The following is a 22642-nucleotide window of genomic DNA, read 5'->3' on the forward strand; positions in this document are numbered from 1 at the left end:
GATAGGGGTTAGCTCTTCCTTAAATGCTTTGTAGAATTCTGTGAAACCATCCGGACCTGGGTTGTTGTGTGTCGAGAGTTTTTTGATTGCCACTTCAATTTCATCTGCTGTTATTGGTCTTTTTAGGCTTTCTGCTTCTTCTTCATTGAGTTTTGGAAGATATATTTTTCTAGAAATTTGTCCATTTCACCTAGGTGTTCAAGTTTCTTGGCACAGTTCTTCACAGTAATTTCTTACAATCCTTTGTATTTCTGTGGTGTCAGTTATAATCTCTCCTCTTTCATTTCTGATTGTGTTTATTTGGGTTCTCTTTCTTTTTTTCTTGGTGAGCTTGCTTAAAGGCTTGTCGATTTTGTTTCTTTTCCAAGAACCAGCTGCTGGATTCTTTGATCCTTAAAACTGTGCTTTTAGTCTCTATGTCATTTAATTCTGCTCTGATCTTGGTTATTTCCTTCCTTCTGCTTGCTCTGGACTGTCTTTGTTGTTCCTCGAGTTCTTGTAGGGATAAGATTAGGTTGTTTGTTTGAAATGTTTCTATCTTTTTTAGGTATGCCTGTATCACTATGAACTTCCCTCTTAGGACTGTCTTTGCTGTGTCCCATAAGTTTTGGGTTGTTATGAATTCATTTTTGTTTCCAGAAACTCTTTGATTTCTTCCCTAATTTCATTCTTGACCCATTCATTGTTTAATAGCATGGTATTCAATCTCCATGATTTTGAGTGTTTTGGGTTTTTCCCTTGGGGTTAGTTTCTAGTTTCAGGCCCTTGTGGAGAGAGAAAATGCTTGACATGATTTCAATTTTCTTGAATTTGTTGAGGCTTGTTTTGTGTCCTATCATGTGGTGTATCTTTGAAAATGCTCCATGTGCATTCGAAAAGAATGCGTATTTAGCTTCTTTGGGATGTAGGGCTCTATATATCAGTTAGGTTCATTTCATCTAGGGCATTGTTCAATGCCATAATATCTTTTTTGGTATTTTGTTTGGAAGATCTGTCCATTTTTGATAGTGGGGTGTTAAAATCCCCTACTATAATTGTGTTGCTGTCAATCTTTCTTGAAGTCCTCTAAAAAATTTTCTTTATGTATTTGGGTGCTCTTATGTTGGGTGCATATATATTTACAATATTTATGTCTTCTTGGTGGATTCTTCCCTTGAATATTATAAAGTGACCTTCTGGGTCTCTCTTTATGGCCCTTTTTTGGAAGTCTATTTTGTCTGATATGAGTGAGTATTGCTACCCCGGCTTTTCTTTCCTGTCCATTTGCTTGGAATATATTTCCAGCCATTCACTTTCAGTCTGTGTAAGTCTTTTGTTCTGAGGTGGGTCTCTTGTAGGCAGCATATATGTGGGTCAAACTTTCTTATCCATTCAGCTATTCTATATCTTTTGAGTGGAGCATTTAATCCATTTATGTTTAAGGTTATTATTCATAGATACTTATTCATTGCCCATTTGTGTACCTGTGTTCCTCTCTCTCTGTTTTCCTTCCTTCCTTTCCTTATAGCAGTCTCTTTAGCATCTCTCGCAGAGCTGGTTTAGTGGAGGTGTATTCTTTTAGACTTCTTTTGTCTGGGAAGCTCCTTATTTGACCTTCTATCTTTATTGAGAGCCTCGCTGGGTAAAGCAGCCTTGGTTGCAGGCCTCTGGTTCTCATTATTTGGAGTATTTCTTGCCATTCTCTTCTGGCTTGGAGCGTTTCCATTGAGAAGTCAGCTCCTAACCTTATCGGGGCTCCCTTGTATGTTACTTCCTGTTTCTCCCTTGCTGCTTTTAAGATTCTCTCTTTGTCTCGGTATTTTGCCATTATATGTCTTGAAGTGGGCCTCTTGGGGTTCCTCTGGATTGGGACTCTCTGTGTTTCCTGGATTTGTGTGACTTTTTCTCTCATCAAATTAGGGAAGTTTTCCATCATTATTTTTTCAAATAGGTTTTCTATCCCTTGCTCCTCTTCTTCTCCTTCTGGTATCCTTATTATATGGGTATTATTATGTTTCATATTGTCTTGCATTTCTCTTAATCCTTCTTCATTCCTTCTGAGCCTCTTTTTCTTTTCTTGCTCTTTCTGGGTGTTTTTTTTCCTACTTTGTCCTCTAGCTCGCTGGTCCGATCTTCTGCTTCCTTGATCCTGCTTTTGATTCCTTCTACTGTGTTGTTCTTCAGTTCAGAAATTGTGTTCATTTCCTCTTGGCCCTTGTTGATAGTTTCTATTTCCTTTTTCATGTTGATATAGTTTGCAGTAGCTTCCCTGTAGTTTCTGGTAATTCATTGTGAGCTCATTGAGCTTCCTGATAACCATTGCTTTGAACTCAGTATCTGATAGTTGAGTTGCCTCTATTTCATTTAGCATTCTTTCTGAGGCTTCCTGCTTTCCTTTCATCTGGGGATAGTTTCTTTGTCTTCCCATCATTTGTGAGACTCTTCTTGTTAGCCTCAGCAACAGAATTGATCTGTTCTGGCTCCCTGGGTTTATAGTGTGAACTTCTGTGGTAGAATACTTGTGAGATTCAGTGGTGCAGTCTCCTTGATCTCCCAAGCTCACTGGCCTTGGGCTATTGCTTAAGTTGGCTCTGTGTTTGTCTTTGGGTTTTGATTGTTGCTGGGTCTTTCTTTGGTGGTTCCTTCCCACCAGCTGGTTAACTGAGGATCACTCTGTCCACTACCTCTTGTATTTTTTTTGTGCTGGTGAGGACAACAAAATGCTGGTTGTGTTCAAGCTGGTTCTTCCATGTGTACAAGGTTTTGAGGATTCTCTCTTGCTCTTGTTCACTTGTTTGTACTGGGTATTTTCTCCCCTATTTAGTTGTATTTACAGATAGGTCCTGGATTGAAGTCTGTGTGGTTTCCACTCGCTCCTTCACCTTCTTCGGTTGTTATCTGTTGGTGGTTCCTTTGCTGTTCAGTTTCCTCTTCCAGTGGGTATCCTGGTGTTCACCACTTCCACCTACTTCTTTTTGTGATCAGTTGGAGGGGAAACGCAAAATAGTTTAAGACAGCAAGAGAGTATTCTATGATATTTACAGTAGCAGCCAGTAGAGAAGAGATAGGAGATTCTTTGACTATGTATAGTGTTAACTGTGATCTTCTACCCAATTAGCTGCTTTTTAGAAAGGATGGAAAGAAGATAAGACTCTTGTTGGGGAAGGAAGGATTTTGAGTTGGATCTAGAAAGCAGTGAGGTTATGGAAGGTCAGATTCTGAGGTAAGGTGAAAGTAAAGAATAGTAAATAGGTGTCATGTGTGAGAGAATAGAGTTAACCACTGCAGTAATAGAGTTCAGGAAACCGTGAAGTGGGCTAAGATCTGGGAGAGATGTTGAGAAGTACTTACAATTGTATGGAACACCTATTATTTACAATAATATTAGAGCAACAATCATATGACAGAATCTATGTGATCTGGATAACAAAAATAGGGAGTATAGGACCTTGAGTAGTGTGCTAATGGGACACAAGTGAAGTTAAGGACAGTAAATTAGCAATACACTATGAAAAAGAGAACGGGGAAACCTGTCAAATGATACAATATAACCAGCCAAGCAAAGCAGATTATACAGAAAGAAGAGGAATACAAAAATACTACTAAAAGATGTAACAATAATGAAAAAAAAAGCCCACAAAAAACCCCCAGCAATAATACAAATATGCAGTAACTTGTAGGTTCTCTGTAATAGCAAAGTGAAATCTGTCCCACTGTCTCAGCTGTTGTGATGCCCCTTCTTTGGGTCCAACTGCAGTCTTTTCACAGTTCCAAGGTTTTTGGGTCCCCCCCACCTCACTTGTAGGTATTTAAAAAAAATAGGCAAAGGAAGGAAGAAGAGATAAAATTGAAAAGGAAAGAAGAAGGAATAAAACAAGAATGAAGGAAAGAGAGGTAAAAGGAATTGAAAGATAAAAAATGATAAAAATTAAAAAATAAAAAATTATTTTAAAAAATAGAATAAAATAAAAAAGCCTCTTGGTTTCAAGGTGGCCAGACCAGTTTTCTGGTCTTGCTGGTTACAGCAGGCTGCGGGGCAACTAGTATGGCTTTTCTTTCTTCCCAACCTGTACCGAGTCAGCCTCGTGCACCCCCCTGGAGCTATCCTGGCGCCTCTCCCTGGTGCCCTGGGTGTGGGATCTAGGCCTTTCCCCAGGTTACCGCTGTGGGCTGGGGCACGGGGGTGTGCTCACGCGTGCATGCTCAGCCAGGCTGCCTCACCCTTCCCAGTGCTATGGGGGTGCACAGGGTCTTCCACACAACATCGGGATTGCTGCCCAGCTGGGTAGCGGAGAGGCTGGAGCGATTGCTGCAGGAAAATTCCCCAAACAGTGTCTGTCTTTTCACTTTTTCTTTTTGAGAAATTCTTCCTACTCAAACCTGCTGCTCCATACAGTGGCCTGGCCTCTCCCACAGCCCAATTCTCCAGCCAGACCGGTGACTATTGGGGTCAGGGCCCGTCACTGCATGACTCTCAACTCTCCCCAACCAGTGTCCACAGACTCCGTGGGGGCTCACAGCCCTTGTGTGTTTGCCACTTACACCTTATTCCCCTCTCTGCGACTTCAAGCAACCAGGTCTCTTCCAGTGCTGCTCAGATCTTGTTTGGTCGGAGAGGGAGCAGTTGCCCTGCTTTCTCCCAAGGACTCTATGGCAGACCCAGCATGCGCAGGCCTGGGGCTGCAGCTGCCCTGGTCGCCACACTGGTCCTTGGGACTTATTGTCCTGAAGCACTGTCCTTACTGTTTGGTTTTTCGGTGTCTGCTACAATTTTTGGTCTCTTATTTTCATACATGCTGAGGTACTGTTGGCTGTTTGCTCTTTTACTCCATAGATCAGCTAGGATTTTCTCCTGTATGTAGGGTGAAGTGGAATCTGCTCCCTCCTACCCGGACACTGTCTTCTTGTTCATCCTAAATTAGGTTTTTTTGTAAAACTTTTTCACTGATAAAATTTTTTATTGTGCCATTAACCTGTTTTCCACATAAGCCTTGACTTTTTAATTGCATAATCTTGCATATCAGTGATTTTAGGAATGTACCTGTTACACATTACAGCAGAACTGATTCAATATTAGCACCACTCTACAAAAAGTTAACCCACAAGAACACCCACCCATACCTGAATGTCCCAAAATCTCCTTCTTTACTGACACTAGAGCAATTGTAGGAAAGGATTTTAGTTTGTACAAGTGTATGAAAAAGAGCCTGATGTGTTAAGGATGCCATCAGTTACCCAGCCAAATTCTTTCACTTCTTTCCTATATCCAGAATGTCAGTAAAAAATAAATTCTTATTTCAAAACCTGACTCTGTGGTCTTATTTTCCACATCAGCTGCACATACAACACAGCTGCTTATGTTGAGTGACATTGTGTTTTCTCATATCTAGAGTGTTAAGAATGTGTAAGACTCAGCCCTGGCTGGCGTAGCTCAGTGGATTGAGCGCAGGCTGCGAACCAATGTGTTACAGGTTCCATTCCCAGTCAGGGTACATGCCTGGGTGGCAGGCCATGACCCCCTGCAATCGCACATTGATGTTTCTCTCTCTCTATCTCCCACCCTTTCCTCTCTAAAAATAAGTAAATAAAATCTTAAAAAAAAAAAAAAAGGAATGTGTAAGATAACCTGTGTGGCAGTGCTGATGATGATAAGAAAAAGTAAGCAAAAACATGCAATTATTAAATTACCCAGTCAATTTTAGATTTCATATTTATAGTTAGAGCTATCAAATATTTTTATATTGAAATTATTCAAGAAAAAGTAACTTTATAAACATAAAGCTCCCTAGTTTCTAACTACCTTTCCTGCCACTGTTTTTATAGCATTTAAAAAAAAATAAATTTTTTTGGGGGGGTGACATTGGTTAATATTATATAAATTTCAGAAGTACATCTTTATAGTACAACAACTAAATATTCTATTGTGTGCCCACCACCTGAGGTCTAGTCTCCTTCCATTACCATGTATTTGACTCCTTTTATCTACTTTGTCCTCCTTCCAACCTTCTTCTTCCCTGTAACCACCATTCTATTGTCTGTACTAATGAGGTTTTTTTTGTTTTATTTGTTCATTTCTTGCTTTTTGTTTTATATCCCACATATGAATAAAATCATATGGTTCTTGTCCTTTTCCATTTATTAGCATAACACTCAAGATCCACTCATGTTGGTGCAAATGGCACTATTTCATTATTTTTAATGGCTGAGCAGTATTCCATTGCATATATGTACCACACCTTCTTTATCCAATCATCTACTGATAAGACACAGGTTGCTTCCATGCCTTGGCTATTGTGAATGATGCTGCAGTGAAAATAGGTGTGTATATATATATATATATCTTTACAAATAAGTGTTTTTACTTATTTATTATACTGAATGTTAATTGTAGATTAAATTTCTTAAATATTAAAAATACTATTTCATAGGCAATAAAAGTCTGAGTGTGTATGGGAGGGTTTTTCTCCATGGCCTTTCACTGAAAAAATGTATGGCACCTACCCTGGTTGGGTGACTCAGCTAATTGGAGTATCGTCTGCTACACCAAAAATGTGGGCTTGATTCCCAGTCAGGACACATACCTAGGTTGCGGGTTCAGTCCCTAGCTGTGGCATGTACAGGAGGCTACCAATTGATTTTCCTCTCTCTTTTCTCCTCTCTTTTCTTTTAAATTATTTTAAAAAGATTTTATTTATTTATTTTTAGAGAGAGAGGGGTAGGGAGGGAGAACAGAGGGAAACATCAATGTATGGTTGCCTCTTGTACACCCCCTAATGGGGGCCTGGCTTACAACCCAGGCATGAGCCCTGGGAATCAAACTGGTGACCCTTTGGTTCACAGACCAGCACTCAATCCACTGATCCACACCAGCCAGGACTTCCCTCCTCCTCTCTAAAATCAAACATATCCTCAGGCAAAGATAAAAAAATTATGTGTGTGTGTATATATAAATTATACACATAAACATATAGCACCTGTTACAGAGGTCACTGAAGAAGAGTATACTCCATCATTATTCATATAATCCACTCAATATACCCAAGATAATTACGAAATGGTTAACAACATAAACTCTGTATAAATAATAGTTTTTACCTTTTATTTCAGATTGTTTTATGTACCACAGATTTAATCCCCTCGAGGTGCTTTATTATACCACATTGTTACAATAAAGACCTAAAATATGTAAAAATCCTATATATTGATATATGCTGATGGTTACTTGTTAATAGTAAGCATAAACTTTGGAGTTGGTGAAAGCTAGGTGATGATCATGATTATAAGTTTAGGTAGTTATCAGCTCATATTTTTTAATACTATTTCCATTTTGTTTCTATTTACCTGCTTTTGCCCTCTCCCTAATTTAGAATAGTGAAGATATTATTTTAAACATTTCTTTTTGCATACTTACATATTCTTATATCAACAAAAACTTAAAATTTTAACACAACTTACAGGTACTTGAATATTAAAGACTTTCAGCAAAACTGGCAACAAGTTTGCTAGCCTTCTAGTTGTCAGAAATAATTTGTTGAAATCTTACTATACTCAACAAGAAATGTGTTCCACAGATGTATATAACCACCCACATTCAATTTAATGATTTTAAATCTTAGAAAAAGTATAATATAAAATTAGTTAGAAAAAAGGACAGGTTATAAAGTTGCCACATACTAGTTTTTCGAGTAACACACCAACAAAAAATGCTTCAATGATGTAAATTAAATTGTATAATTCAAGGAAAGAATTCGAAATGCCCAAACATGAGAAACAATATATTTGCCATTTAAGTCAAACAGAACCCCCAAAACATAAATTATTTTTAAAAATATTAAACTACTCTGTGATTTAAAAAAAAACCTGTATTTCAATTCTAAGGCAAGCACAAACTTGTCAAGTATCGTGTCAAGTAACTTCTTTCAATTACAGTAAATTAATAGCATATTCAATCTCAGACTTTTATATTTCCCAGGTGAGCAGAAATAAGGATTTTAAAAGAAGAGTCTTCACTCTAAAAATGAAGTAAGGGTGGCATACAGTAAACTGTTGGGAACCACCCTGCCTGGTTTCAGAAGCTGTAACTCCCCCCGCATCCCCCCCCCCCCCCCCGCATGGCTAAGGCTGAGCGAGCAACCTTCGGACCATAAGCCACTAAGGAAACAAAGCTTATCTCCCTGGCAGTGGCGCTGCCTCTGCTCCTTTTTCTTTACCCTGCCTGTCCCCCAATGCTTGACTGGTTAGCCAGTGACAGGTAATATTCCTCAAGGGAGGAAAAACCTAAGACAGGCACAATCACAGGGACCCCCCAGGGAAGGACTTGGGGGACTGTAACAAAAGGGGGTGATGGACCCTCGCCCCTTGGCTTTGACATAACCTGAGTCCTCATTCTGTCTGCGAGAAGTCTCCTAATCTCTTGGCTGTCTTACTTCCCCTGCCTAATTTAAGCCTAGCCCTGTGCTGGAAAGGGTGGGTTCTCTAGGTGCTTAGGCCTAAGAAAGAATATATAAAATCCTGTGAAACCTGCTTTGCTAAGAATGCTCTCAATTAAATGATAAGGGTCCGAGAAGGAAATGAGTTTGTTTCCCAAAGTTGTGTAGCCCTTTAGCTAACAGATCCTGACTCAGAATAAGCCCTCGTAGTTCTTTGTATGCTACCTATTGTTTAATCCTTACTGCCTGACAATAATTAATGAACTTTACGTGTATCCCTGTGCAAACTGAAAGCTAATAAAAGCTTGTCAAGGCGAGGGTTGGTGCATTCTCCTCTTGAGAGAGTGGCTGTGCAGTCCTTTTTCCTCCATAGGACTCGGTAGTCCATGTGAATTTATCTCGTAGCTCATCCATAATGCTGAGGACACTGTGGGCCAGTGTCTGCGTCAGTAAACAATTTATTGAAGTCACATGGTTTAGTGGGGAGCTGAGCTTCTGGGCTCTCTGGCTCTCTATTATACCCAGAATTGGTACTTTCTAAAAATTAAAGGTTTAAAATTATCCTAGTAGTTTCATAATGACTTATTATGTGAACTCATTTTTCTTCACCAAAACCTCCAGAATTTTAAGTTAAAAATAAGCTCAGTAAGATTCCATTCAATATGGCATTGACCACTGGTTCTCAAACTATTGCATGGGCTCTCTTTAGTGGAACAAAAAATGCAAGGAACCCTCAGTGAGCATTTAAATAAGTTTTATTGTGCTATTTAGGTATCTACAAGTGTAAAACCAGTATAAATGCCTAATGTTTATATCCCTTAACTTTAAATCAAAATGAAATTTTAAATAAAAACAAATACAAAAATATAAAAGTCAAATAAACAATATTATTAAAGTTCACAAAAACTATACTGCAGACATTTGATTTACTGTATGAAGCTGTAACCTTTGATCCAGTTCTATATTTAATCTGTTTCTGTATTTTTTACTTTAATACTAATAATGTGAAGAATACCTGTTCACAATTACATAAAACATTAACTTTGAGGTTGGGTCTGAATAATTAGGCCTCAAAATTAACCAAAATTCCCCAAAGAGTGATTGAAATAAAGTATCAGTTGGTATTTTTATAAAACTATCTCTTGTTCATGTGGAAGTTAATAATACAGCATTGTTAACTGAAATTTTAATTGAATGGGTATGTAATCTGATAACTACTAGAACTGGAAATAGAAACATTTCTCCTTGCACGGAAATGATTATACTTCTTAGTGATTCTGCGGCCCTTACACAGAAAATTGGATTCAATAAATTTGTTTGAATGGCACAGGCTATTAAAACTTTAGAATGCCTCTTTGAAAAAAAGATTTTATTTCTTTTTAGAGAGAGGTGAATGGAAGGAGAAAGAGAGGGAGAGAAACATCAGTGTGAGAAACATTGCTGGGTTACCTGTCAAATGTGCAGAGACTGGGGATCAAACCTGCAACCCAGCAAGCACTCTGACTAGAAAGAGAACTGGTGACTTTTAGCTTTGCAGGATGATGCCCAACCAACTGAGCCACATCAGTTAGGACAGGATGCCTCTTAACTATCAAGTACTACCTAGTAACCCAACTGGTTCAATATGTGTCACTATTCAAACACAGTGAAATCTTAATTTGTACAGAACACGGACATCATCTGACTTTGTTTGGCATGAACACAGATGTAACTATGACAGTAAATGCTAAATGGAAGTTTTAAATTTAGACAGTTATTCTGTTATAAGTTAGGCTTTAAAATGATATACAGTAATACCCTTATATAACCTTAAGACAATAATAGAAATATGTACAGTAAAATTTAAAAAGTATAGAATACTTCCAAACTTTCAAGAACATATCTGTGGACCCCAAAGAAATGGTAAGAGAAAGTAATCAATGAGGATCATGACAGACATGGGCTTAAACTAAGTGAGAAAAAATGAAAATTTACTAAATAAAGCCAAAACTTTTAGCATAAACAGTAAAGTAAGAAGAAGCCATTGCAGATATGCAGCCTGCCCAATGTGAAGAGTGTATCTTGGGAAGCAGAGGCAAATAACACTGTAATGAGGGAACCAGCACTCAAAATTATTATCGGACATGGTTGGAAATAGAAAGCCATTAAAGATTTTAGAGAAAAATAGCACTTAAAAGGAAACTTCCAGCAAGTATGGACTTAAAGCAGAAAGAGCTTGTATATATCAATAAATATTAGTCTAATAAATTATTGGACTATCCTGTTTAAAACCAACTAACATATGGCAGAAATTAAAAAGAGCAACACTAAAAAGATAAAGAATTAATGCCAAATACCTTAGAAAACTTACAAATAGAAGACTTTACTCTCAAATATTTTTTAAAACATCAGTAAATAATTATAGTATTACTATCATTCTGGTGTCATGGCTGAAAGTTGGATTATCTTTCATGCTTCAAAACATAGAAAGTTCATGTGAGCCATAGTTTAGAATTTTTGTAGTATGGTATAACAATAATAAATTAATACAGTCAGACCATAGCAAATTATACAAATTTTTACTTTTCATCTGTTACTGTCAAACAGAGGAATTTTTCTTTTTTTAAATATATTTTATTATATTTTTTCTATTACTATTTAACCCCCTTACACACTTCTCCCCACTGCAATCACCACACCATTGTCCATGAGCCTTTTTACCTTTTTGTTCCATCCCTCCACCCCCTAACCTCCCCACTCCCAATAGCTGTCATCTTTTTCTTTATCTTCATAAAGAACTGTCCCTATTTTGCTTGTTAGCTCAGTTTGTTCATTAGATTCACATATAAGTGAAATTATATGGTATTTGTCTCTCCTGGCTTATCTTAGGATAATGTTCTCCAGGTCCATCCATGCTGTCGCAAAGGGTAAATTTTTTTTTACGGCCGAATAGTATTCCACTGTGTAAATGTCCCAAAGCTTAGTTTATCCAATCATCCACTGGTGGGCACTTGGGCTCCTCCCATATCTTGGTGGTTGTGAATAACAGTGCAAGGAACAAAGGGGTGCTCACGTTCTTCTGATTTAGTATTTTGGGTTTCTTTTGGTATATTCCCAGAAGTGGGGTTACTGGGTCAAAAAGCAGACCCATTTTTAATTTATTGAGTTATCTCCATACTGCTTTCCATAGTGGCTACACCAGTCTGCAACCAACCTCAAAGATAAATGTATGTAACTACCTTAAATCATGGTTTTCACAATGGAGCCAATGCACACCCATTTTATATGAAACATATTCATGTTAAACCTAGTCAGTAAAGATAATTTTTAGGAATAGGATTTTGAATGATGAAGAAAAAAACAACTCATCTTTTTCTTAAATAAGTTCTGAAAGTTCTTTAGAATTTACAATATGACTTCACTCAATTTATTATAGTTCATGAATAGAACAGGCCATTTCAAAGTAAAAACAAACTTTTTAAAATCCTCACTCGAGGATATGTTTTTCTACCATTGATTTTTATTTTAGATGGAGAGAGAGAGAGAGGGAGAGAGAGAGAGAGAGAAGAGAAGGAGGTGGGAAAGAGAGACTACCTCCCCACGTGTACTAACTCGAGGCTCGAACCTGCAACCTAGGTATGTGTCCTCACTGGAAATCAACCTGCCATCTTCTAGTGTACAGGACAATACTCAAAACAACTGAGCCACCTCACCAGAGCAAATTTTTCTGTGCTTGAATTTCTTCTTCAAAAATTGGTACTTTGAATATAAGATCATACTACTAGCATTTGTCATATAGGCCATGTGCCAATTTGTGAACTACCTTAGAAGTATGGTTTAAAATCATATAAAAAAGATAATCTGACTGACTTCCCAGAAGGACAAAATTATGTTCCTAATTTTAATCAACATAATCAACCAACCACAAAAATTAAAAACTCATCATTTTTCACCAGAGGGTCTTAGTTAAGAGAATTTTCTTTTTCTTTTTTCACTAGGTAGCAAAAGCTATTAACACATTTACTCTTAATTATTCAGGCCAGATACGTTAACATATGAGTAGTGCCAAAAGTTAAATAATTATGACCTAAGTATACATGTTAAGCTTATTGTATAAAATTGGCTCCATTCACTTGTATATAACCAGTCAAAAGCTTTATAATCAGCTCTATTATGAAACCATCTTTTCCCACACATTATCAATTATATAAAGTCCATTTTTGAGGGATTAAAAATAGCTACATGTTCTTTGTTGAAAAAATCCAAGTCACAACTTAACTGTTCAGCCTGAATTATATCTTGATTGAGTTCGACTTCAGGATTACGAAATCCAAGCTGAGTTATCTGAATTATTTTATTGCCTAAAAGAAGTATCTCCCTTACATTATCCCTTTTAGATGAAAGCCTTTTTTAATTTATATTTTATAAGGGCATTAGTGAACTAAGTTCTGTTTTAGAGACCATTTACAAGTAGCTATTCCAGTTAGTGCTTTAGTTAGTATCTGATATGGTCAAATGCTATTAGTCAAGTCCCAGGAGTTTCTTAAGAAGATCCAAAATAATAAGAAATAACTATTTGTGGAGTATTTTTATGCATCTACTTCTAACATCAAATCAATAGACTGTTCTCTTGTTAGTAGAATGCCTCTTAGTAAATCTTAAGGGTAAGTATGATTTCAAAAGATGTTTAGACTAGAATCTTTTCTTCAAGAACATTAATAAGCTTACAATGCAGTTAAATGGGAAAAATATAGTCTACACAGAACTGCCGTCTTCATATATTAGTTTTCAGAACCAATTAAAATATAAAAAACAAAAGACATTAAGGTTATTGTTTTGCTGATTTGAAGTTGACCTCCCAGTATTTTTCAGTATATTAAATATAATTTAGTATATACATCTCTAGTTTCTGGGGGCTCTTTATATTAGAAGGCTCTTTATATAAAGTTTATATCTAGGGACCAAGCTTATTTATGCCCCACTTCATAGGATATAGATTGACCTTAAAAGGCTAGATGATATATGCAACCCAAAAGCACAAATCCTTACAGACTACATGAGATGGAAACAGCAAATCTAATTATAAGATATAAGTAGAAGAGATGAAAGTGACAGTCTCTGGGCAACAGGCTGGGAGCTAAGGAGAGATGGGGTTAATACTAATACTATTGAATTCACTGGTGAATTGATGCAAATAATGGCATTGAAAATTTTAAACCAGAGTGTAGGTATTGCTATGATACAATAAAACTAAATTTGATAAATACAGCTTTAAACCAAAACCAGTTGCTGAGCATCCACTCACTATATTAAAGCACTGTGATATGAGATGATAATGAATTTGATAAATAAATCTCTATACCAAAACCAGTGTCTATGCATTCACTGTACATAAAATACTGTGCTGGTGGAGTCACGGGGACCCAGACATAAATTAGGGTATTAAATTAGATCATTTTTTAGTTTCTTTCTAGTTCTAAAATTGGTAATTTTATCTATATTAACTCATCTTTTAAAACACAGGTCTAAAGACAAGACATAAAAATCAACAGAAAAATATAACATTTACTCTAGATTACATTTCTTTCTTTGAAAAACATGTATGTCTACGAAGAACTCTATTAGTTAAAATGTAAAGATCATCCATTTTCCAAGTCTTCTTTGATCATTATCATGGAAATAAAATTTTAATTGAATTGAGAAAAACATACAACAAACAACACTAGCCATATCACCAACTATTATTACCTTAGAGCTACAGCATGTACAACCACTACACTATCTCTCTATCCTGTTTCGTGTAAATTAGACAAAACAATGAACTTCTTCAGGTACTCTGAGAACAATTTTTATTTTTTTTTAAACTTTTAGGTGTCAAATTTGAGTTTTACTTCCTTCAGGAGAGAATCATTTGCAAAACTACGTTTTTTAGTTTTATACGCTTTTATTTGGTTAGAAAACTTATTGCTTAATATGCAAATCAAACTGAGGAAGGGAGGGAGGAAATAAAACTCAACAAACATAACAAAATAAAGTTGCTTTGCTATGTTGAGACTGCCAGGCTTTTTGTTATTCTACTTGAAAGTAAATGTGACTTGTCTGTAGAGAGTGCTGCTTCAGCAGTTCCGAATGAATTTCAAGTCTGTGCTCCATATTTTCTCTTTTGTTAAGTTTAATGTATTCAGCAACACTGAACTGAAAATTTAAATAACTACATTTTTAAACAAACAGAGCATTGATGTTAATATATGAAAATGGTCCAAACTGCTGGGAGTCTTGGTTCCCACCATTGTTTATTCTGACAACAGGATATAATTGCTTACTTACTTGGCAGCAAATTTAACCATCTGTTTGCTTGCATGGTCTCCCACTGCCACAAGAGCCTGGACGTTAAACTGCTGCTGACGTAGGACTAAGAAACACTGTTTTCCTGAACAAGACAGAAAGAACACAAATGTATTAAGGACATGTTATCTCTGGCTTTACAAAGAAGGAAAACACTTCTCTACTTTAAAATAGGACCAAAATTGACTACATTCATCAGGCACGTAACATGCGTATACACGGCTTTCAGTCAAAATACTCATACTCAACTGACAAGTTTTAAAGAAACTCAAGTTCCTACTAACAGAAACAAAAACGCTTTTGACAACACCAGCACATCACTAATTAAAAAATATTATAAATCAGCAATTATTTTGTCATTGTATTGATTTATTAAACAAATTTCAAGTAACTTCAGATCACTTTCAACATTCATTTAATAGCTAATATATTCTGCAGGCAAAGGCATTATGCTAACCACCAGGGGCTTCGACGATGCAACCATGGAAGTACTAATAAAGAGCTTAGGAACAAGAACACAAGCATTCTGTGGGGTGGTCCGTTTTACTTCCTACCAAAGTACATTTTAAAGAGCATTTAGAATGACAGGCTAGTTTCTTTCATGTTCTATTTCCTTCATTTTTCCTTTATTGTCTTCCTAACCCTTCATCCTTTATAGTAGTCCCAATTATTTTTACTCCCAATAACTTTATAAAAGATAACTTTTACAAAGATTTATATAATAACTTTATAAAGATTCTCTTTATGTCCTACAACCAGTTTTATTTTTATGTATTCTGGGCTTTTCGGTGTCCCCCTACTTTCATAAAGAACCATCATTCCTTATTCTTAAGCTTTTGAAAACATTATTCATAATTGATTCCAGTCACTATGTATCCTTGTGACATCTCTTTCCTTCAAAGCAGATCCTTTTTAAGTCTCTGGTCAAGTTTTGGGAAACTACTTCCTCATAAAACAAGATAAATCTTTTCAAGACCACTTCTCATCAGCTTGTCTTACAAAACATCAAAAGATGATTTTAGTTTTTAAACTGAGAATTACCTTTGCAAAAAAATCCTAGCAAAAATGCAAGCAGACTTATAGTTATTAATACTTTCAACATAGAGTATTTCAAAATGAAAATTAGACAGCGATCATGAGTTAAAAAAACAAGTTGTAAACAAAATGCCAACAAACATAACTTCAGACTTCCGGGTCATGAATGATTAACATATTTTCACCACTAAATAGACATTCATTTTCTTTCCTTTGGAATATGATCCAGTCACAAAGTAAAATTTTGAAAAAGAAAGTTCCACGTACTAAATAAATTCAAAGGGATTTTAAGGCACTGAATGGATAAAGGCTGATAAAGTTAAGAGAGAAGTCTGCAGAATAGATCAAAATGACATCCTAGGAACTACTGAACCCACAGCCAGATATTAGCCCACATGGAACAGAATGCTAACGCGAATTGGAAGGCAACATGCATGATTTAGTGAGTATTTTAGCTGCTCTAACAGGACAGACAGGCAGCACAGACTTAGCAGCACTACAAAGCCATCCCACAGCAAACTCCAATACACAAAAGACCTTGACAGAAAATGGAGAGCTCTGCAGGGCTTACAAATGGTGAGCACAGGAAAATGTCTCTCCAAGTCAGGACTGTGGGGGGCAACATTTAGTGTAAGGGTTTGATAAACAGTGAAAGTTCTGAAATCTAAAGACCCAGGATCATATTTAGCCTACCATTCCTCATGAAGAAGCCTGTGGAAAAATTAAACCACACTATGCCTCAGTTCTTCATCTGTAAAGTGGAAAAAATAACAGATACAACTCATGGAGTTGTATTGACTTTTCTGGCCAGGTGGAGAGGGGTTGGGGCACAATAAGCAGTGGCACCGGGCGCGCAAGGCACCCCGGGTGCGCAAGACGGCAGTGGGCGGACCCTGGCAGCTGGCAGATCCCAGGGCGTGGGGTGGCAATAGGCGGACCCAGCATGGTGGTGACCGTGAAGCGAGGCACTGCGTGCAAGGCGGCTGGCTGACAGGGCATTCCCACACGCATGTGTGCAAGATAAACCAGGTGAAACTGGGAAGTGAGACAGACCGTGCACCCAGGGTCCCAGTGCCGGGAATTAAAGCCTCAAACACCGATTGAAAACACCTGTGTGGGTTGAGGCCCAGGGAGAGACTCCCAGCCTCACAGGAGAGTTCGTTGGAGAGACCCACAGGGTCCTAGAACATATTCAAGCCCATCCACCCAGGAACCAGCACCAGAAAGGCCCAGTTTGCTTGGAGCAAGTGGCGGAAGGGACTGAAATCCGACAGAGAGGGAAGCAAGCGCCATTGTTCCCTCTTGGGCCCCTCCCTCACATATAGCATCAGAACCCACTGACTGGGTTGCACCCAGTGACTGGTGAACACCTAAGGCTCTACCCCTAACTACATAACAGGCATGACAAGACAAAAACAACAACAACAACAACAACAACAACAAACACACAAATGGCCCTAAGGGAAGAACAGATCAAAGCCTCAGAGCAAATACAACTAAGTGACAAAGAAAGAGACAGCCTATCAGATGCACCATTCAAAGCACTGGTGATCAGGATGCTCTCAGAATTGGTGGAATTTGGTTGCAAATTAGATGAAAAAATGAAGGCTACAATATGTGAAACGAAGAAAAATGCACAGGGAACCAATAGTGATGGGAAAAAAAACTGGGACTCAAATCAATGGAGTGGACCAGAAGGAAGAAAGAAACAACCCAACAGAACAGAATGAAGAAACAAGAATTCAAAAAATGAAGAGAGGCTTAGGAACATCCAGGACATCTTTAAATGTTCCAACATCTGAATTATAGGGGTACCAGAAGGGGAAGAGGAAGAACAACAAATGGAAAACTTATTTGAACAAATAATAAAGGAGAACTTCCCCAATCTGGCAAAGGAAATAGACTTCCAGGAAGTCCAGGAAGCCCAGAGAGTCTCAAAGAAGTTGGACCCAAGGAGGAACACACCAGGGCACATCATAATTACATTAGCCAAGATAAAAATGAAGGAGAGAATCCTAGAAGCAGCAAGAGATAAGGGGACAGTAACCTACAAAGGAGTTCCCATTCGACTGTCAGCTGATTTCTCAAAAGAGACCTTACAGGCAAGAAGGGGCTGGGAAGAAGTATTCCAAGTTATGAAAGGCAAGGATCTACATCCCAGATTGCTCTATCCAGCAAAGCTTTCATTGAGAATGGAAGGGCAGATAAAGTGCTTCTCAGATAAGGTCAAGTTAAAAGAGTTCATCATCACCAAACCCTTATTTTATGAAATGTTAAAGGGACTTATCTAAGGAAAAGAAGATAAAAAACATGTATAGTAAAATGACAGCAAACTCACAATTATTAACAACCACACCTAACACAAAAACAAACTAAGCAAACAACTAGAATGGGAACAGAACCACAGAAATGGAGATCACATGGAGGGTTACCAACAGGGGAGTGAGAGGAGGAGAGAGGGGGGAAAGGTACAGAGAATAAGTAGCATAGATAGTAGGCAGAAAATAGACAGGGGGAGGGCAAGAATAGTATGGGAAATGTAGAAGCTAAAGAACTTATGACACATAGACATGAACTAGAGGGGGGGAATGTGGGTAGGAGAGGGTGTGCAGGGTGGAGGGGAATGAAGGGAATGGGACAACTGTAACAGCATAATCAATAAAGTATATTAAAAAAGAATTTAAAAATTTCTCCTTGCTCCTATATAAAACACTTATTTTAGAAATGTGACATGTACACTTACTGTAAGAAATCTGATTTTAATATTTAAGAATGTATAAAAACAGTGCCCTACAAGGCTAGATATAGATATTTGTTATGCCAACCGACTTTTTTTTTGTTTGCACAACAGGATTCCAGTTGTCTTACTTTTGACACTATGATTTTGACACTTCATTTCCTTTTAGTTTTTGCTTTTTTTAAAGATTTTTATTTATTTATTTTTTAGAGAGGGAAGGGAGGGAGATAGATAGAGAGAGAGAGAGAGAAACATCAATGTGCAATTGCTGGGGGTTATGGCCTGCAACCCAGGCATGTACCCTTGCTGGGAATTGAACTTGCGACACTTTGGTTCGCAGCCTGCGCTCATCTTTTTAGTTCTTTTACAGCTTTGCTCTACTTGAAATTGCTAGCATAGTTTGTTTTTCCAAAGCCAGTTTTAATGTTATTACTTTTGAAGTTAAAGCACATGAATCATTCCAAATATGTCATATTTATTGACATTTTTCTGATGTAAGATATAAGAAAGGAATGGTAGCAATCAGGGTTTTGCAAATTCAAAGCATAAGATTTCATTTATTTTTTTTAGATGATCTACTTTGGCACAAATAAAAAACACTGACAGTCACTATTAGCAAGAGGTGAAGCAAATGGCAGTGTCACATATCTGTAGGATAACTGAATACAGCTTTACTGAAAGGTTATTTTGGTATAAAATTTTAAATATGCATATGCATACCCTTCAACCCAGCAATTTCACTTCTAGATATCTATCTTGGAGAAATACTGCCTTATGTATATCTATAACGAGTATCATGGAAGAATCTCCAAGAAAAATTGTTCACTGAAAATTTAAAAAGTTGCAGAGTAACATGTAAAATGTGCAATCTACATAAAATAAGACAAATTAAAACTCATGCACAAAACAAGTAAAAAACTATGTACCTCTGTGTGTGCATATACATACATATATTAAAAGGCAAGATTTTTGGAAAGATGCCAAACAAATTATTAAGAACAGGTTAAAGCAGAGGACAGACAGCAAAAAAAGAAAAAAGTGAGTATCATTTCTGTATTCTTTGAAATATTCATGTGAAAATATTACTTGAGTAACTTATAACTTACACACACACACACTTAAAAACAAAATTTTCCAACTAAAAATTATGAAGATCAGATTAATGCAAAATTCCAAAAATATTTTTTGAAACTTAACCTAGTACTATACTAAAAGAATACTACCCACACCTTTGGCAAATTGTTTATTTCAAGAATATACAAATGGGTCAACATTAAGAAATTCATTATTGTAAATCGAGATAATTGCATGTAGTTGATTCTTGTTATTTGTGGTAATTATGTTCTATAAAGTTTCCAGGAACAATGAATTAGCAAATACTGAACCACTGTTCCTAAGGGAAGTAAAGAGTTAGGTTCCTGGGAGCCTCTGGTCACAATATTTTCATTAGTCCATCAATACATAAGCTTGTTTAGTGTGTTTCTGTTTAACGACACCTTATTTAATATATGTAGAGTTCATTTAGTAACATTGAACTTATAGCCAACAGCACTATACATCATGCTAATACGAAGCTTATTTAGAACAAGTATTTTCTCCATAAGGCATATTACAGTCTTCTTGGACTTAGGAACACTAGAAAACACTTCAGCACTATGCTTGGGGCCATTTTAAACAGCTAAGTCACCAACAACAAGCACAAAACTGAACAATGTGGTATTAAACAGATTGTGAAAAGGACACCTGCTTGTGAGACCTGATTCAAGAAGACAGAGCTTCATCATGCTCGACCTCAGTTAGGAATGTATGCACTGGGCAACTCAAAGCTTTTGCCACTCTCATGCGTGCATGTCTGGCATATCTGTGAATGACAGTGAAAGTGCTGCACATATTTATTTTGGGGCTACAAATATATTTTCACAAGTAAGTGAATTTGTAAATACAGAAGCCTTGAACAATGAGGGCCAACTGTATTTTTAATTTTTTTTTATATGGAAAGTTTCAAACAATACAAAAGCAGAGAGAAAAATATAATCAGCCTCTACATAAATATACAAAAAATGTCTGGTAAAATTTAATATCTATTTCTGATAACAGAAAACCTGGGCTAGAAGTTTAATATTTTTTAAACTGTCATTGTTTCTACTGGCATTTTATGCAGAATGCCTAAAATCATGAACTAATTCACCAGGAGTTTAAATCTCTGCTGTGTGAAAAATCCTTCATTGTGGGAATCCTTATAGCAGGGATGTCAAACTCATTTTCACTGAGGGCCACATCAACCTTGCAATTGCCTTCAAAGGGCCAAATGTAATTTTAGGACTGTATAAATGTAACTACTCTTTAACAGTTAAGTGAGAGCTTCGTGCTCCCACCATGTAGAAACAAGGTGGGGGGCCAGGTTCGGCCCGTGGGCCTTGTGTTTGCCACCTGTACCCTATAGTATTAGAAATAATCTACTAATTATTATAAAGGGAAACAGTTAGGAATGGGATAAACATTTGAAAGGACAAAATTATCATTATTTATAAATGATAACAATGACCTATAATCCTAATCTGCTTTAATTATTGACTCATGACCATGCTTTTCTCAGCTTTAACCAATCCACTTATCCCTCAATGCCTGTACTATTTGAAGCAAACCCCAGCTACAGCAGTTCATCCCTGTATAATTATGAATCCCTAAGAGATAAGGTCTTTTAAAAACAATATTACCACAGTATTATTATCTCAACTAAAAAACCCCCACTTTTTAAATATCAAATATTCAGTCAATGTTCTATATCCATGAGTCTCAAGTATACCCTTCTTTTACAGTATGTTTAAAGGATACAATTAAGTGATTAGTTCAAAGATATCCTAAGTCTGTTTAAATCCATAGGTTCCCCCTCTCCTTTCAATTTATTTGTGAAAGAGATGAGTTTGTTTTCTGCCTAGTAGTTCTCTATGGTTTAATTTTGCTAATTGCATATCCAGTCATTTAATATGTTCCCTTGTCCTATGTTTTTCCTGTAAGTTGGTAGGTAGATCTAAAGGCTTAATGAGATTCAGGTAAAATTTTTTAGGCAAGGCTAATTCATTGGATGGTATTGTATTCTTTCATGAATAGATATATTTCTAGTTATTTCTTTATTCTGTTGTTAGAAATCACTGATCATTAATGTGCCCAATTTACTAGGGGCAAAATTGGTGATGGTCTAACATTCTTTTTTTCACTTTTTTAATTGAAATAACTTCTCTAAAGAGATACTTCCTTAAAAAATAAAAAATATATAAATATGGAGATGCTTTCCCACATCTACCATTTGGTTAACCACTGATACACAACTCACACAGAAATAATACTTTCTCCTTATTCACCAGTTTCCAAAATAACGAGATGTTCCATTGGTGACTGACTAGGTTTTATTTGCCTGTCTTAGCATTATTATATACTTATGGATTTAAACATACCATAACTGATGTTTCAATTCATGCAGTTATCCTTACTGATACTCAAATTGTTCCATTTTGGGGATGGGTGTGAAGAGAAGAATTCTTGGTTCAGCCTTACATGTAGCATGCCTTCTATCTTTTAATTGGCTAAATAACCATGTTTAGGAAACAAAGTGCATCTTTGGGACAGAAAAGAGGTCCCAAGCTAATGGAAGAAAGACAAGTAAATTAGGGATTACAATACAATGTGTCTATCTGTTGGTAGAATAAATGGCCCAACCTTTCAGGAAGACAAGTCAACATTTTTTAAAAAGTTAAAACTCCACCAGTATTCTTCTCAAAGTCTATTAGTATTCATCTACTTGAGGGGAGAATATCGGAAGAATAGACAAACTCTTATAGTAGTGATCCTCAGAGAGTGAGACATATGTATAAAATGTTGGGATTTTTGAAATGAGCCCCTATTAATTCTGTAATAAGTATTGTAAAACACAATGTAAGAAATGCTGTAACACAGAATGTATTTAATACTGTAGAAGCAATTACCTCTTAGGGAGATAGACGGTGTCTTAGAAAGCTTCTGGATTTTTTGTATTCCACCAACTACTATAAAAAGTTGGGCAAATTGTTTTATCATTCTGAACCTCAGTTTCCTCATTTATGCCTGTTTTGCCTACATCGCAAATTTACAGGGATAATCA

The 22642-nt window shown here is 36.7% G+C and overlaps 1 protein-coding gene across 2 annotated transcripts in view; it reads right to left on the reverse strand.

Annotated features, from left to right (window-relative positions):
- Window positions 1–22642, reverse strand: part of DARS1 (aspartyl-tRNA synthetase 1) — a 66679-nt gene that overhangs the window by 38317 nt on the left and 5720 nt on the right. For both annotated transcript variants that reach the window (XM_045826014.1, XM_045826015.1), the window contains exon 4: window positions 14715–14817. In XM_045826014.1, the coding sequence (XP_045681970.1) occupies window positions 14715–14817 (103 nt within the window). The remainder of the gene's footprint in view (window positions 1–14714; window positions 14818–22642) is intronic.

Source organism: Phyllostomus hastatus, unplaced genomic scaffold, assembly GCF_019186645.2.
Source record: "Phyllostomus hastatus isolate PE091 unplaced genomic scaffold, TTU_PhHast_1.1 phas_scaffold_60, whole genome shotgun sequence".
In the NCBI taxonomy this organism is placed as follows: domain Eukaryota; kingdom Metazoa; phylum Chordata; class Mammalia; order Chiroptera; family Phyllostomidae; genus Phyllostomus; species Phyllostomus hastatus.